A 14,833-nucleotide genomic window follows, 5' to 3' on the forward strand; every position below is an offset into this window, starting at 1 on the left:
CTGGACACAGAGAAAAATGTGTTCATGTTCATACTTAAGAAAATATGCCATATAAACTGAAATAGTTTTTAATAGTTATTTTTAATTTTCTTTAAAAAAAAAAAGACATGAAAGAGAGACTAAAAAGAAAAGTATTTGTGGAAGCAAGGACCGAAAGAAATGAAATACAGACAACTTAAAGATTCACTGTGAGGTTTACATACATTTATCATAGGAATCAATGTTATATTAATGCTGGTCTTTAAAAATATCTGGACTATCATATTTCAGGGTGGAATATATGTTCAAGAAAAATGTGGTATTTTTGACAACGAGAATTGGGTTCATAAGTTTGAATTTTTCATATATTACCTCTATTTAGCACAGGGCCTCATTTATAGGCTCAAATATCAGCACAGACTCACATAATTGGTAAAATGTTTCTTAATAAGTTAAATATTTCTTGTGGTAAAAAAAACCCTCAAAACCTTAAGGTGATAATTTTCTGCTTGTCACCATCAAAGTCAGTGGCTATGTAAAATGTTTTTCACTGTGGACAGTAACACATCTGTTGCAGCAAGTTCAAATTCATTGAAGCAACACGTGGTTAGTCCCTTAGCCTGGCCACTGCCTTCCTGCACAGTTCAGCTTGATTCTCATCTCCCTTCACTGCTCCATTTGTGATTTCTACCATTAAACTTGATTTCTCCCATTGTGGTTCAACCGAGCCAATCAGAAAACAAAAGGAATTGTGAAAAACTACGTAAATTTTCTGTGCTGTTTTAGAATTGTAGTCTGCCCTGGTTATAGTTTGGCAATGGTAATGAAGGAAGTGAATGAAGCAAATCAGTTCATGTTGGCCACCCTTCCAAATATTAAGCAACTGAAGTCAAAGCAAGACATTTAATTGCTGGCAAAGATGTTGTGGCCCTACTCCCCACGGGATTGTTACGGCACACACAATTTCTGAAAAACTTAATTGAGCAGGCACACAACAATCAGATCCAGTCAGTTAAAAGTTCAATAGAATTTATGCTTCCAGTTAGCAATTGTTTCTCAATAGCTGAGGGTCCAGACCCTCTGTATGGAGAAAAGCATAGAACAAGGGGTTGGTTTTTACCAGGCTGGTAGTTCCTGGGTTGTTCCTTTACATTCCAATTATCCTTTTTTCTCAGAGTGACAGATACAGCACGGCACGCTAACAGGACAGTGATCCTAAACACATAAGATCTTGTTTTTTAACAGATAGGATAAAGCAGTCTAGCTTTAGATTTCTGGAAGGCCCACCTTCCACAGTCCCACAATCCTTGATAAGAACCTTGTCAAAAATTTTAATTTACAAAATTGATCTGTGATAAGACACCAAGTCATTTCAAAGAATTTCTTCACTTCTGCCAAGAACTGATCAAATTTCCAGTTATAATTAAGCTAGAGGTTTAACTATGGTTTAGTGATATTTGTGTGGTAGAGGTGTAACTTGCTAAAGGAATTTTTAAAATGATTAATTTAGACACCTTATGGATTCATGGAAATCCCAAAATTAATCTATTTCACCCACTTGGTGCTCTTAAAAACAGAAAAAAGCTAAATATTGATTGGAAAAACAAGGAAATGTTTATTGTTAGATTTAGCTCAATTTGTATTTGATGCCAGCAGGACATATAAAAAGCATTTGAAAGCTGAGAAGAATTTGTTGCAGTTCTCAATATTAATTGTTTTCTCATTCTAGCTTGATATTAACAAATCTGACAGCCAACTTGTGTGATTTATCATCTTGTGCCACAGCCATTTCTGTGGTGGCAAGTTATAGCTACTTTGTATGCATCAGAAAAAATATAGAAACAGTCACATACAAATTTTCTGCACTATCCCAAAGATACTGATTACAAAACTGTTTGAAATCAGTTTGAAAAGTGTCAGACTGCTGGATATCTGTCAAATTGTCTGAAGAAAATTTAGACGAGGACCTTAGATTGTTCTGACTGATGCAACTAAGAAAATACCTGTCCCTAAGATTGAGTTACAAAGTAAATGTATTCTTTTCTTTTGAAACACCAACAGTTTTTAAAAACTGTGATGTTTGAAATAGGTACACATTTCACAAACTGAAAACCTGTTTGGTTTCTTTTTTGTTTTTTTGTTTTGCTTTTTTGGGGGGTGTCGGGGGTTGCAATTTTTGGAGGGTTTCAAAGTTAAAGTTAGAAAAACTGTAAAAGAAAAAGAATACTTGTCCTGATGCCATTAATACAAGCTGTTTCACAAGTTCTCCTTTAAATCCACTCCATTCTGCAAGGTATTGATTACCCTCACTCAGGACAAGATGTTCTAGGACAAAGTGCTACTGAGACTTAAATGACCAGCACCATTCATGACAATAAGTCTTTTGTTTTGCAGCACCATGCACTGTGAGAAGTAACTGTGGATAACATATCTGCAAGTTGCCATTGACACATACATTGTGCATTGGCAAGCTATACATTTAAATTTTTAAACAAAAGAAAACAGAAGACTGCAAAATGTAAAAGGTACTGGTACACTATTTCACAGCTATAGATAATGCCTAAAAAAATCAAATGTCTTTGAAAGTCACTAATCAAGTCAACCTGTGAGGAATTTAATCTCAAAACTGAGGATGTTTGGAACAACAAAAAACTTTGACTGATCTAGTGATCTATTGACTGACTAATTGATTGATTGACAGAGTCACCATCAGAGTGTTCTGTCATTAAAAATAGAAAAATGTATAGTACAACATCAGATCTGGCATTGCATGGCAATCTGCCACACAGAAAGGTCTGGCAGGGAGGGTATTAATTGGAGAAAGCAGCTAAGAGGTCCCTGGTTAGTCTGAAGGAGCTGCAGAGATCCACAGCTTATTTTAGGGAATCTGTTGAAAACATAACAATTAGTCATCTATAACCTCGGCCTGTCAATGGCCATGTAATCCAGGTTGGAAAAATTAGAAGTCTCATTTGTCAAAATGTTTGCCACAAGTCAGCAAAGGTACTCAGGACAACATCTCTAGACACACAGCCAGAGCTACAACAGAATAGTTTAGATCAAAACAAAATGTGTAATGGGCTTGACACACAGGGAGCGATGAATGACAGTGAAAGGCAAAAGTTTTCTGCCATTGGAGTGAACTCAACATAGAGACATGAGTGTGACAGCAACAAAAGGTGAATATTTCTTGTGTTGCCCCATGTGAGCACATCTATGTGCACAAGCTCGAAATGTTACACGCACGAATTTCACTGGTTGCTTGGCTGGAGTAAGGCAAGTGACAGTCACCTCCTCACGCAAATTCCATAGGTAAGGAGAGTGAGTGACATTGTCTTCTGTGTCGAGTCTTTAAGAATTGCAAAGTCACAGTTTTTATTTCAACTGAGAATTTGTAAAAAGACTTATAGACTTATAAAGCTTTGTTTGCAATGTCAGAAAGTGTGCAAAATTCTGAGTCAGGCTACAGTTAAATTCAGCAACTTAATCTTCAAAAGTGATCCTAAGCCTGCTGGCAATTTGATAATTTGTTGTTTCAAATAAAATTGTAAATTGTATTTTTCCTTTCGTCAAATTGTGTTCAAATAAAGTAGATTTCTTAAAAGGTGTAACACATATAAATGCGTTTCAAAGAAAGAATCATGTTTGTTTTAAATAGGCAGAACATTGTTTCAACTCAGTAACGGTTTTCATTTCTGACATCTTCAATTTCAAAACCTGAATCTTTTAATGAGCTTGCTTTCTTTCAAGGTTTCATTATTCTATCTAGTGTTAAACCAAATAGCACTATATCATTTTTTCTATTATTATTATTATTATTATTATTATTATTTTTACATTGGAAAACACACTTCATTAAAATATACAATTATTCTCTTTTGAAATAAACATGATGAATCAATATCAGACCAGCAGGGCATTTTGCACAATAAGTCTCATATTCACACATCATTGAGTGTGGATCAACTTTAATCATCAAAACACACATAAATGGAGTGCTCGCCTGCCGGTAAATGGTAACTCCCAGGAGGACCACTGAGGTACACAGTGCATGTCTTCTGCTTGCTGGGACTAAAGCGACTGGCTGCGGGTTGTCAGCTGTACAGTCTAACAGCTGCTGTGAACAAACGTGCTGACTGCTGAGCGCAGCAGACTTCAGTGATGTCAGAGCGGGTTACAGAGTAAGTAAGGGAGACAGACATCCCCAAACAACACATCAGATTCACATGGGATGTAACTGCCCTGTGGAGTTTGAGCAGATCTAATTCCTATTCTCAGTCTTTTCCTGCCTGTCTCTTTTGGTCCATCTATCTGCATGTCTTCCTTCTTTCTGTGTCTTACACTGACAGACCGGAAGGCATCAAGTATGCAGCACATGTATCTAAGTCAATCAGCCAACACTAGCCCTGCAGTCTACCACTCCCCTGGGTAGCAGGAGTGTGAGACTGGGGAGGAGGGATTCCTGTATAGTAGGCACACAAACCTCAACAACCACTTATCTGCTACTTAGCAAAGCTAGCAGGAGGTACTCTATAAGTGCAGTACTTTGATTTTAAAGCTTTAATCAGAGGCAATGTCAAGCCCATTGTGCTATCTTGGGCTAGTCAGATTAAATTTGTCTCCAAAACTCTATTGTTAACTTATGTGATCAATGTCTCCAGACAACATTTAAAGGTGAAACGTTAACCGAAATGGATAGAGGTGTCTACAACTCTCCTGTACACCTCTGCTAGATACACATGTTTCTTTCTTCTTAATATTTCTCACATTCAAAGGAAAACCCGCAGTGCACGTATTCAGTATCTCAAACAGGGAGCTCTTTTATGTTTCAGATGAATGCTTGGTGCCTGCCAGGCAAGACATGATGGAAACACAGCAAGCCTTACATCTCTCTTAGATGCACAGTTAATGACATGGCTCAGACGTTGTAAGGTGACAGCTTTGGATTACACTGTTCACATAGTGTTCAAATCTAGAAACTTTTTAAACTATACTTGGAATGACAGAACAATGAATGAATGGCTGACCATAAATCAGTGATTTGTTATGCCAATATGTGGAGTGATCCTGGAGTGGATCACTCCTGGATGATCCAGCAGTGGATCATCTCCTTTCCTGTGCTAAAAATAGGAAACTTGGACAACAATCAACAAAGAATCTGAGAAAATAGGACTGTAACAGACAGACAAAACGCTGCATCGTAAACTGATTCTCAATTTTAGTGGTGACATTCGCATGGAACTGTCAAAAATTGAGATGTAAAAAAAGTTCATCATCTCCAACTGGTTTCTTGAGCATGTCAATGAGTTCACTCTACCCCAACGGCTCCCATAGTAACCAGATTTTAATCCAATAATGGACCTTTGGGATGTTGTGGAATGGAAGATCATGCACCATTGATGTGCAGCTGACAATTATACACAATTATATAAACATAATTAAAAGGAATGTTTGCAATAATTTTTTTTTTCTGGTATCTAACCAAGTACTAACCGAGTGCATCAGATAAAGTACCCAGTTAGTATGGTTAGGATAACATCAACTTTACCTTTATCTTCCATGTCAAGTTTTGAGTTTAACATTCATGGTATAGTTATCTTAGAAAGCACATGTACATGCATGTATGTGCATTGCTTTAGTTATAGTGGTTTCCAAGATAATGAAAGAGAAATGCTGCTCCTTGCTGTCTTATGTACTAAGTCTACAGTTTTTCATGGGAGTTACACAATTTATAGAAAATGATCAAGCATAGCAGTGAACTTACTGACATTTCTCTTATTCTGGATCAGTAGGTTACACAATCCTGGGGAAAACAGCTGACTTGACAGATGTGCAGAAGACAGTCATTGACACCCTTTACAAGGGGGATAAGCCACAAAAGATCATTGCCTGAAGAAGCTGGTTGTCCACAGAGTTCTGTACCCAAGCATATTGACAAAAAATTGAGTGGAAGGAAGGAACCTGGTAGGAAAAGGTACACCAGGAATAGAGACAACAGCAGTCAAGGAAGGAGGATTGTCAAGGAAAATCCATTCCAGAGGAGCCGCCACACAGAATATGAGACATGTGCTACAAAAGTCACATTCCATATATCAAAATGCTCTTTCCATCTACCAGGAAATGTTAAAGCACTTCATGTTTCTCTCTGCTAAAAAGCTGTATGGAGAAGATGATTTTATTTTCCAGCAGGACTTGGCACCTAAACACACTGGCAAAGGTACCAAAAGCTGATTCTATGACCATGGTGTTCCTACCAAAGAGGGGAGATGAGCTGAAGGCAGCTATCAAAGCAATCTGGGCTTTAATGCACCTACACAGTGCCAAAGACTTATTGCAGAACAAGACTTCTGAAATTATATTCTCTGGGCAGATTAGTCTAAAACTGAATTATCTTTACACAAAGACAGAAGAATTGTTAAACCTAAACCAAATACAACATTAAAAGAAGTAAACCTCATGCCAGCTGTGAAGCACATACTTGGAGCTTCTCCTGCTTGATTGGAAACTTTGTTATCAAGCAAATACACACGTAACGAATAAAAAGACCAATGAATATAGCTAATGGTCCGTGAAGGCCCTGGAAGGAAAGCTGTGACAAAAAAAATGTTTTGTTTGGTGAGTGTACCAGGCTGTGCCAGGTGTTGGAAGAAGATGAGTCACTTTCCCAAGGGAAATCTGGCATTGGTTTCAGTTAGGAAGATGACTAAAGCTCTACTTGCCAAACCGCCTGTCTGTAAAAATTTTAATTGGATAACAGAAACATTTCTGACCTTCCTCCAAGGACTTGGCTAGCATACTGACCCATTCAAAAAGAGGTTCACATGCAAATCCTCAGTGAAGTTGAAACAAACTGGAAATACTGTAACATTATTTCCTTTTCTGTTGGCCCTAATGTACAATTACCTACAGCAATTAATGCTGCTCAGCATTCCTGCTCCATAAAAATCTAGAAAGTAAAGATTTTCTTTCCTTATGGATGACTGCAGGATTCAAACAAAGATACAAACATGCTATTAAAAACTAAAGTGCTCATGCTGATGGAAGGACAAAGGTAATAAGAAACAATATGATCTAAATTCAACGAGTCCTGTAAAGAACAGGAAAAAAAACAGTACTGAAACGAGGTACTGCTAATCTGCAAATGCGCACGCACTGCAAAAAGATTCTCTCATTCTTAGGCTATGTGCATGCACAGCAGGAAGAAAAATTGTGTCAACCTTCACAGTTTGTGATCCAAAAATAGACCCTTATCCAACAGAGGATTACATTTGCAGGCACACAAAAGCCCATGATAATCTCTTAATTTTAGTAAAGAACAAAGCAATTAAAGCAGAAAACATAACAAAACAGCCTGTGACAGTGTAAGCTTCTTGAGCAACACAAAGGAACTGAGGCCAACCCATGAGTTGTGATGAATGCAGACTTGATGAGACAGAATCTATGGTTATGAAGTCCCTCAAAGACAGACTCCCAAACTGTTGTGTTTTAATTGAAAGAGTGCCTCTTTAAAAAAGTGCTGGGCTTATGACACAGAGCGTAATCTTTGTTATTTGACCAAAGTCTTTTGCATGTATTACCAAGAAAATAACAGATTTGTAATATCATATGACATCCTAGTCATATATTACAAATTTGTTATATTCTTGGTACTTTCTGGACAAAATATTTCCATGACAGTGCAATCAATATTAATCACGTTCAAACCATCTGCAATATACACTGTGGAATATGTTGTATGAAGTGTGTCCTTAGACAGCCAAAAACTTAATGACACTGAGCCAGGACTTAAAGTTTTTAACTAATTTACCAAAAATGTATTTTTTCAAATTGCATCGTTGCTTGGATATCTACTGGCTTATGACAGACAAGTACATATTTATTTTTAAATGCATGTTTAATAAACAATTGGGTCATTGTGTTCTCTCTCAAGGTGCGCCTGCAAGTCAGAAGTGATATAATAATTTTTTTTTCCTTTCTTAGTATCATTTTGTCTCTTCATCATTACAAACTTATAAAGATGCTGATTGTCAATGATTGAAGCATTCATCAATATTTTGATAATCCACCCATCAACCCATCCACCTTCTGTTTATCCAGGATTGAATTAAGAGGGGAGCAGCTACGGATGGAAACACATACATCTATCTGCTGTGTATTCAGCTTATTCTGGGGGACATCAACTGGGAAAGCCACCAACTGCAGGCTTCCTGATCAGATGCTCAAACCACCTCAACTGACTTCTTCTGGTGCAGAGTAACAGTGGCTAAACTCAGCTCCCTCTTCATGACACTCTGTCTATAAGGCTTGCATTTTACATATTACAATCAGTTTTAGATATTTATGGACATATACACATGGAGGTGTGTGCTATTTTGCCCAATATTAATATGGTACAATATAAAAAAATAGCACAAAGGAGACTTTAATTCATTGCTTCTCTCAAATTAAGTTTTAGTTGATAAGAGATACAGTATTTCAAGTCTATTTAACTTTGAGTCTGTAACAGTAATGACAGGAGTCATTGTGCACAGATATTTCCTGGAATTTTTCATTCGTAGTTTTTTTTTTTCACTCAGTCTGTTAAAGACACAACCTTTCAACACAATGATCTGAGATAGAAGCAGGAGGAGATTTATTATTTAAGCACTGTCTCAAGATTCAAACAAATAGATGCTCAAAGCAGAATGAAATAAAATGGTGAAACATCACTGGTTTGAGCTGAACTAAATTAGGTAGTTTTATCAACTTAATCAAGAGAAGCAGAATTCAGCTTCTGTGCATGACAAATCTGAAACAAACTCATAGAAAACAACAAAACAGCTGAAACACAGAGTTTGTTTAAATCAAGGCTAAAAATTGCTTTTGACCCACAAATAACCAAAACATGGACCCACATATTTGATGTGTATTGATAATTCTAATGATGAAACTTGGCAGAATAATGTCTGGTACTGGTTTCCCAAAGGATGTGATGCCTTTATGTTTTCATGATGTAAAGCACTTTGAACTGCCTTGTTGCTGAAATGTGCTACACAAATAAACTTGATTGATTTTCATGGTACACGGAAAATATAACAAAAGGCATATTAGAGAATTTAATTGAATTGACTTAAAAATAGCAAACCAATTATTACTATTAATGCAGCTAAATAATATTATTAAAACATAACTGTTATTCTAATTTCAATGCCCCTTACTATAGCAGTCCATTTTTGCAAGAACATAAAAAATAAAAGAATATCCTAAAGAAATAAAAATAAAACAAATATTTCCAAAGACCCCAATAAGATTTTGTAGTAGGTGAGAAAAAACTGTAGTGGTTTTTCAGCAAGCTGTCTGGTAGTGCACAGCAACAACAAAGAACAGTTTAAGCTTAGCACCCCCACTATTTAGCTCTTGCCCTAAAAACTATTACAGTATTTGTTTTTTAAACAAAAGACCACTGGGTAGTTGAGATTTTCTGCAAGAATAAACGGTATCATGAACCACAAAACTTAAAAAAAAAGAGAAAAAAGTTGCATCATCATACTGCAAAGTATTAATTGAGCAAAAACAGAAAATACAGCAGGAATCTGTCTTGAATGCAGCTTTGATGCGACTAGGCAGAGCTGCAGCTGAAGAATTTAGATTGGACGTAATTTAGGTTAATGCACGACCCAAAGCTAACTGTGCTGGTGACATTGTCATGAGTGCGCAAAGCAACAGAACAAGCTGTTTATTGTAGCCCACACGTGGCTTTCACACCTCTGCGGCCATGCAGAGCCCAAAGAAATAAATAAAGAAATAAAGTTGGATCATAGTCGGCGGCGCATCTTCAACAAACCTGACCAGGATGGCGTCTCTGCAGCCAATTTCTATTCAAAGGCACTGATGACAAAATCAGCACAAATAAAACGGACACTGCAGCGACAATAAACCACAATAAACCCAGGACACAACTTGTGTGTGTTTTTCTAATTATTTTATAAAGCGGAAAGCGTTTTACTTCTGAACGCATGTAGCCTGTGAAAGCTACAACAGCTCGGGAAAAAAAGCAAAGCTGGATTTCTATGGTACCCCCAAAGCAAGCTGGATGTTTAGGGACAGCCGGAGGCAAATCCAAAAACACCACCTTCAACACACCGGGTCGTAAAAGAGGAAGGAAAAAAAGGAATGACTCTGCTTATTGCACCGCTCCACTCTTCCTCCTCCTCCTCCTCTTTGGTCTCAGGAACGCAGGACAAGCCCTTTTCCCCGCATTCAAGGCGTAGCGGCGCAAAAATAATGTGAAGGACACCCCGCCTCCCTTCGTTCCCTCACCTGGCATATCGTCTTCAAAATCCATGTCGTCCTGTCCCTCGTCTTCATTACTCAGCGACCCCGGCATCTTTATCTCATAGCCCCCAAACCCCTTTTAGGCTGGGAATACTGAAAGTTAACCCTCCAGACGCCGCAGCACAGTCTCTTTCTTCACCCAAAAAGAACTCGCTCAGTGGATTTTTTTTTAAGTCTTGCAGTCAAAACCGGCTTTTTTTTTCTCCAGGATAAAAAAAAAATACAAAATGAACATTTATATTCTTTTCCCTACAGATCTATATCCAGGTCTTCCAGTCTGAAAAATAAGAAAGACAAAAATGGAACACACATGCCCAGATTGTGACGTCTGGTCTGTTGCCATGACGATGCATCCCATAGTTTCTCCACAACTAGTTAGTCATACTCTCCTAGTTACTACTTTAACTAGTACTGTGGGGGAAAAAACACCACGGAGCATCTCCTTGTGCGGCTAATAGAAGAATGCATGCCAGCGCCTGTCTGCTGCACGCTTCTGCTTGCAAGTCCGGGAAATTCAGAGCCAAACTTCTGCAGCTTTCTGCCACAGCTGCTTCACACATCACTCACAGCCGTAGCTTTAAATGTACAAAAAGAGGCAAGTAGAAAATCATAGACATTGATGAACGGTTGTGCTTCAGTATGTCAAGACTGAAAAGAATACTCGGCTTTAAAATGTTTTTGTAGAAAATAAAGTCAAAGCTGTTTTATGTCCTGATTTCCGGTCGTTCGTTTTCAATCGCTACTGCAGGTGCACAGCGGTACATCCCACTACGGGAGCCTAGTTTCAGATTTACCTAACTTATCACACTACAAAAAAAATAAAATAAGTGGAGACATTTTACAGTGATATTAGTTTCTATTATTAAGCCCTAATAGCCCAGCATTTGCAAAGCTTTGCTTCTTACTGTTTTTTGGGTTTTTTTGGCCTTAATCGAGCCAAATAAATAATCAAAAAGATTTAACTCTGACAAGTACATTTGTATGCAAACTGTAAAACAATGACAGATGTTTTAGTTATATTTGTGAACTTTCCCAGTAGTTTTTTTTTTCTGAATATTTCCACGGTTCAGATAGATTGGCAAGAGCATGTTCCTATATTCATCACAGTCATGGAACAACCTATAAAAATTCTTAAACTAAAACTCCATAAATTCATGAAGTTGGAATGCAGCTTTCTTGAGATCACTTTGTTTGAATTTCTGTCACTTTTGTTGTATTGCTTATTGCACACATTTTACATAGTTTGGACTTCTGTGGTTGCTAACATCTCACAAAGATTTCTAATCTTGAAGAGACTTTGTGAAATAAAAAGCTACAGAAAAGAAACAACACAATCTGAAAAATATTCTGGACACATTTCTTTTGTCTGGTGACATTTTATTAGAGATATTTGGTTTAATCTTCTTCCTCCTCTTCCTCGTCCTGGTTGATCTGGAAGTAGCGCAGCTCATAACTCTCCTTGGTGTTCGCCACAACCCGCAACCAATCCCTGAGGTTGTTCTTCTTTAGATACTTCTTGGTGAGATATTTCAAGTACCTAAAAGACAGAAACACATGACTGAGTTTGAGTTCAATTTAATGCATAAGATAAACTCAATGCATCATTATGGTATGTATTGCAATCATGTTTTAACAGTATAAGATCTGAATGAATCACAAAAGCAATTTATTGTCCTCATAGCTGGATCAAAAAGTTTTGTTTTTCACTTCAGGTCATTTAGTTTATGTAAAGGTTAGTTGCAACATTTCTGATTGACTTCTTTCAGGTACAATGAAGAAAGCTCTATTTATGAATTGGCGCTACAGTCGCCCTCTGGTGGCAATGATGTGAAAGCTTTGTGCCTCTCGTTCCTTTTGAAAAAAGAAACAATATATACCTAAAAATCAATTCTAACGTTTGTTTTAAGTAATTGTAATTAATACAAGTCTGACAAATGTCAAAACTTTCAAGTGTAACTGTAAAACCTCATAGTATTTATATGAAAGTATAGCTGGCTGGCAACGGTTCTTTTAAAAACTTGATGACTACTGTATATTTTGTGCCAATTTAAAAAGCGCCTCTCAATGCATGTTGAGAACTGTGAAGATGTATTAAGTGGTTTTCTATAAACCACCACCCTCCCATAACCTGCTTGTTCCTCAGTTCGTTCTTAACACCAATAAAAAGCTGATTTGTAGCAAACACAGTAAAGCAACAAATCTCATGCTCATTTTTTAAAACCATTTACAGGAGTGAAATAAAACAAAAGACCAATCCTTAAGTTATTTCCTCTCCTGTGGAACCAACCCCAAGGTTCTGTCAATAAAGAAGACACCTCATTTAGTCAAAGAATAAGCTAAAACTTTCCTTCTTAATGAAGTTTATATTTAAAACGTAATAGGATCTGCTGAGCTATTTCTGTAATTATGGTGCTAAAGGTTGAAGCTGTTTGAAGACACTTACCACCTTTTCTAACTCTGCTATTTTCTCCTACTACTTTCCACTGATGATTCATCTGTAGTTATTGTTGTCAATAACTTAGTTCTCTCTGTTTTTCTCTTCAAAGAAGTTATACTCAGCCTAGTTATTCTGTTCAGCTGTCACACTTTACTTGAGTGACATCGGCTGAATTATTGCAGTCAATAGCTTCATGTTGTTTTTTTTTATAGATGATAAACCTGTCGGTTTAACCTTGAGACAGGATGGAAGTTTACTCCTGTTAAAGGAGAGTTCTCCTTTTCACTGTTAGGATATGCATGCTCAGTATGAAGTAAAGTTAACATCAACGCAGTCCAGCAACCACTAGCTGCATTTCCTTTACAAACGTCAACAAAACTTTGTCTATATTCGACTAATGTAAAAACGAAAAAAACACAAACTCACAATTGTGATGCTTCCATTAAACAAAAAACGCAATTAAAAACACACATGACTAAGTTTGTTCATGCAATAAGTCATTACAAAAAGCATTCCGAGCCATCACACTCCAACTACTTCCTGTCTTCTTCTTCGCAGTTTGCATGTTGACCATGTGACTCATGTTATGTGAAAAAGGTGTTTCCATTCCACTAAGCAATTAATAAAAAACATTTGCAACCATATATTAGCTGCAAAAGATAAATGCTTAGGCAAAGCATTCAACATGGCATATCTTTGGTGTTATACACAACTATTTATCTTCAGTTGTCAAATTCTTTCCACCACCTAAATACAACAACCGTCTAGAGTCTAGACTGTGATGGTGTTTGTTCACTTCTGCAGCACGACAGTGTTTTGATGCATTTTATACCTTTTTGAGAAGGGAACCTCTGAGTTCACGGCAATTTTACTCTTGCTCCTCTCAATGGAGACCACCCCTCCACCAAGGTTCCCAGCTTTGCCGTTCACCTTAATACGCTCCTGCAAGAACTTCTCCTGCATGCGATGAATACAAAGGAAGTAGAAAGGATCAGAAGTCAGTAAAAATAAGCCTTTATGGGATAGAAATAATAATAAAAAAACAAACTTTTTTTTCCCTATTGCCCCTTAAAGGAGATGTGTTTTTCCCTTCAGTGAAAACAGAAAGGTATTGTAACATCACATTGGGTTTGATCCAAATTAAGTTGGCATATACCATCCAGCACACAGGTGTAACAATTATGTTATTGGAGTGTAAATGGAGGTACTCACAAAGTTGGCAGCATCCATGATGCCGTCCTCCACGGGATGAGTGCAGTCCAGAGTGAATTTCAGGGTCTGCTTCTTCCTCTTTCCACCAGGCTTCCTGGCCACCAGCTTCTTCTACAATACAAACACAAACGCATAAGTTTGTTTTAAACTCATGTACCTTATGTCGGCAAATGGTAAAGCGAAAGTGTTTTTTTCTTTTCTTTGGAGACATTCTTATAGACTTGTTACGCTGCAACTGCTAACATTAGCTGTACCACTCATTGCAACGTGCCCTCAAGTATATACATTAGTTAAAGCTAATAAAAAGGCTCAAACAGTCAAAATGTCTGCAGCATGTTAGTCCGACTACAAAGACATATATGGATAACAAAGAGAGTAAAAGACATGTTCTCTCTGTACACTTTTTTACGGGACTACTACTCACTATTGGAGCCATGGCTGACACGCTGAGCTAAAAGGAAGGAGCTGTGGCTGCGCAGGAAGTAAAATACTTCCCTGCTCAATCGATCGAATCGCGTTATCTGAAGTTGATTAAGTAAACATCTCACACGATGAAATAATGTTTTCAAATGAAATTGCAAGTTTCCAATTTGCTGCTGGGTCACATTTTTATTTGTCAGCAAGATACAAAACTGTTTATTGTATTTGAGTGCACTCTTTTGAATATAAGATAATATATGAGAAATAGAAGAAATACAGCATGTTTTTTTCTGATATTTTGTCGAACATTATTGATTTTGGAATCTGCATTAGATTACTGTGGTTGTGCTGATGTAATCAGAAACCATTAAGATACCATTAAGATATGTTTCAGAAGAATTTTACACAAAAGAGAAAAGTAAAACTAAAAATACAATTAGTAAATTACATAATTTATAGTTACTGGTAATG

The 14,833-nt window shown here is 37.1% G+C and overlaps 2 protein-coding genes across 3 annotated transcripts in view; both read right to left on the reverse strand.

The window, feature by feature from the left end:
* Positions 1-10,670, reverse strand: part of chd5 (chromodomain helicase DNA binding protein 5) — a 45,597-nt gene extending 34,927 nt beyond the window's left edge. For both annotated transcript variants that reach the window (XM_023325309.1, XM_023325308.1), the window contains exon 1: positions 10,279-10,670. In XM_023325309.1, the coding sequence (XP_023181077.1) occupies positions 10,279-10,345 (67 nt within the window). In that variant the 5' untranslated portion in view covers positions 10,346-10,670. The remainder of the gene's footprint in view (positions 1-10,278) is intronic.
* A 971-nt stretch (positions 10,671-11,641) lies between these two features.
* LOC102226026 (60S ribosomal protein L22) lies at positions 11,642-14,447 on the reverse strand. The gene is made up of 4 exons (XM_005814039.2): positions 14,367-14,447; positions 13,943-14,053; positions 13,563-13,687; positions 11,642-11,830 (listed from the first exon to the last, which is right to left on the reverse strand). The coding sequence occupies exons 1-4, from the start codon at positions 14,376-14,378 to the stop codon at positions 11,689-11,691; spliced, it is 390 nt and encodes a 129-aa protein (XP_005814096.1). The 5' UTR covers positions 14,379-14,447; the 3' UTR covers positions 11,642-11,688.
* Between the last annotated feature and the right edge of the window lie 386 nt (positions 14,448-14,833).

This window comes from Xiphophorus maculatus, chromosome 20 (assembly GCF_002775205.1).
Source record: "Xiphophorus maculatus strain JP 163 A chromosome 20, X_maculatus-5.0-male, whole genome shotgun sequence".
Classification (NCBI taxonomy): domain Eukaryota; kingdom Metazoa; phylum Chordata; class Actinopteri; order Cyprinodontiformes; family Poeciliidae; genus Xiphophorus; species Xiphophorus maculatus.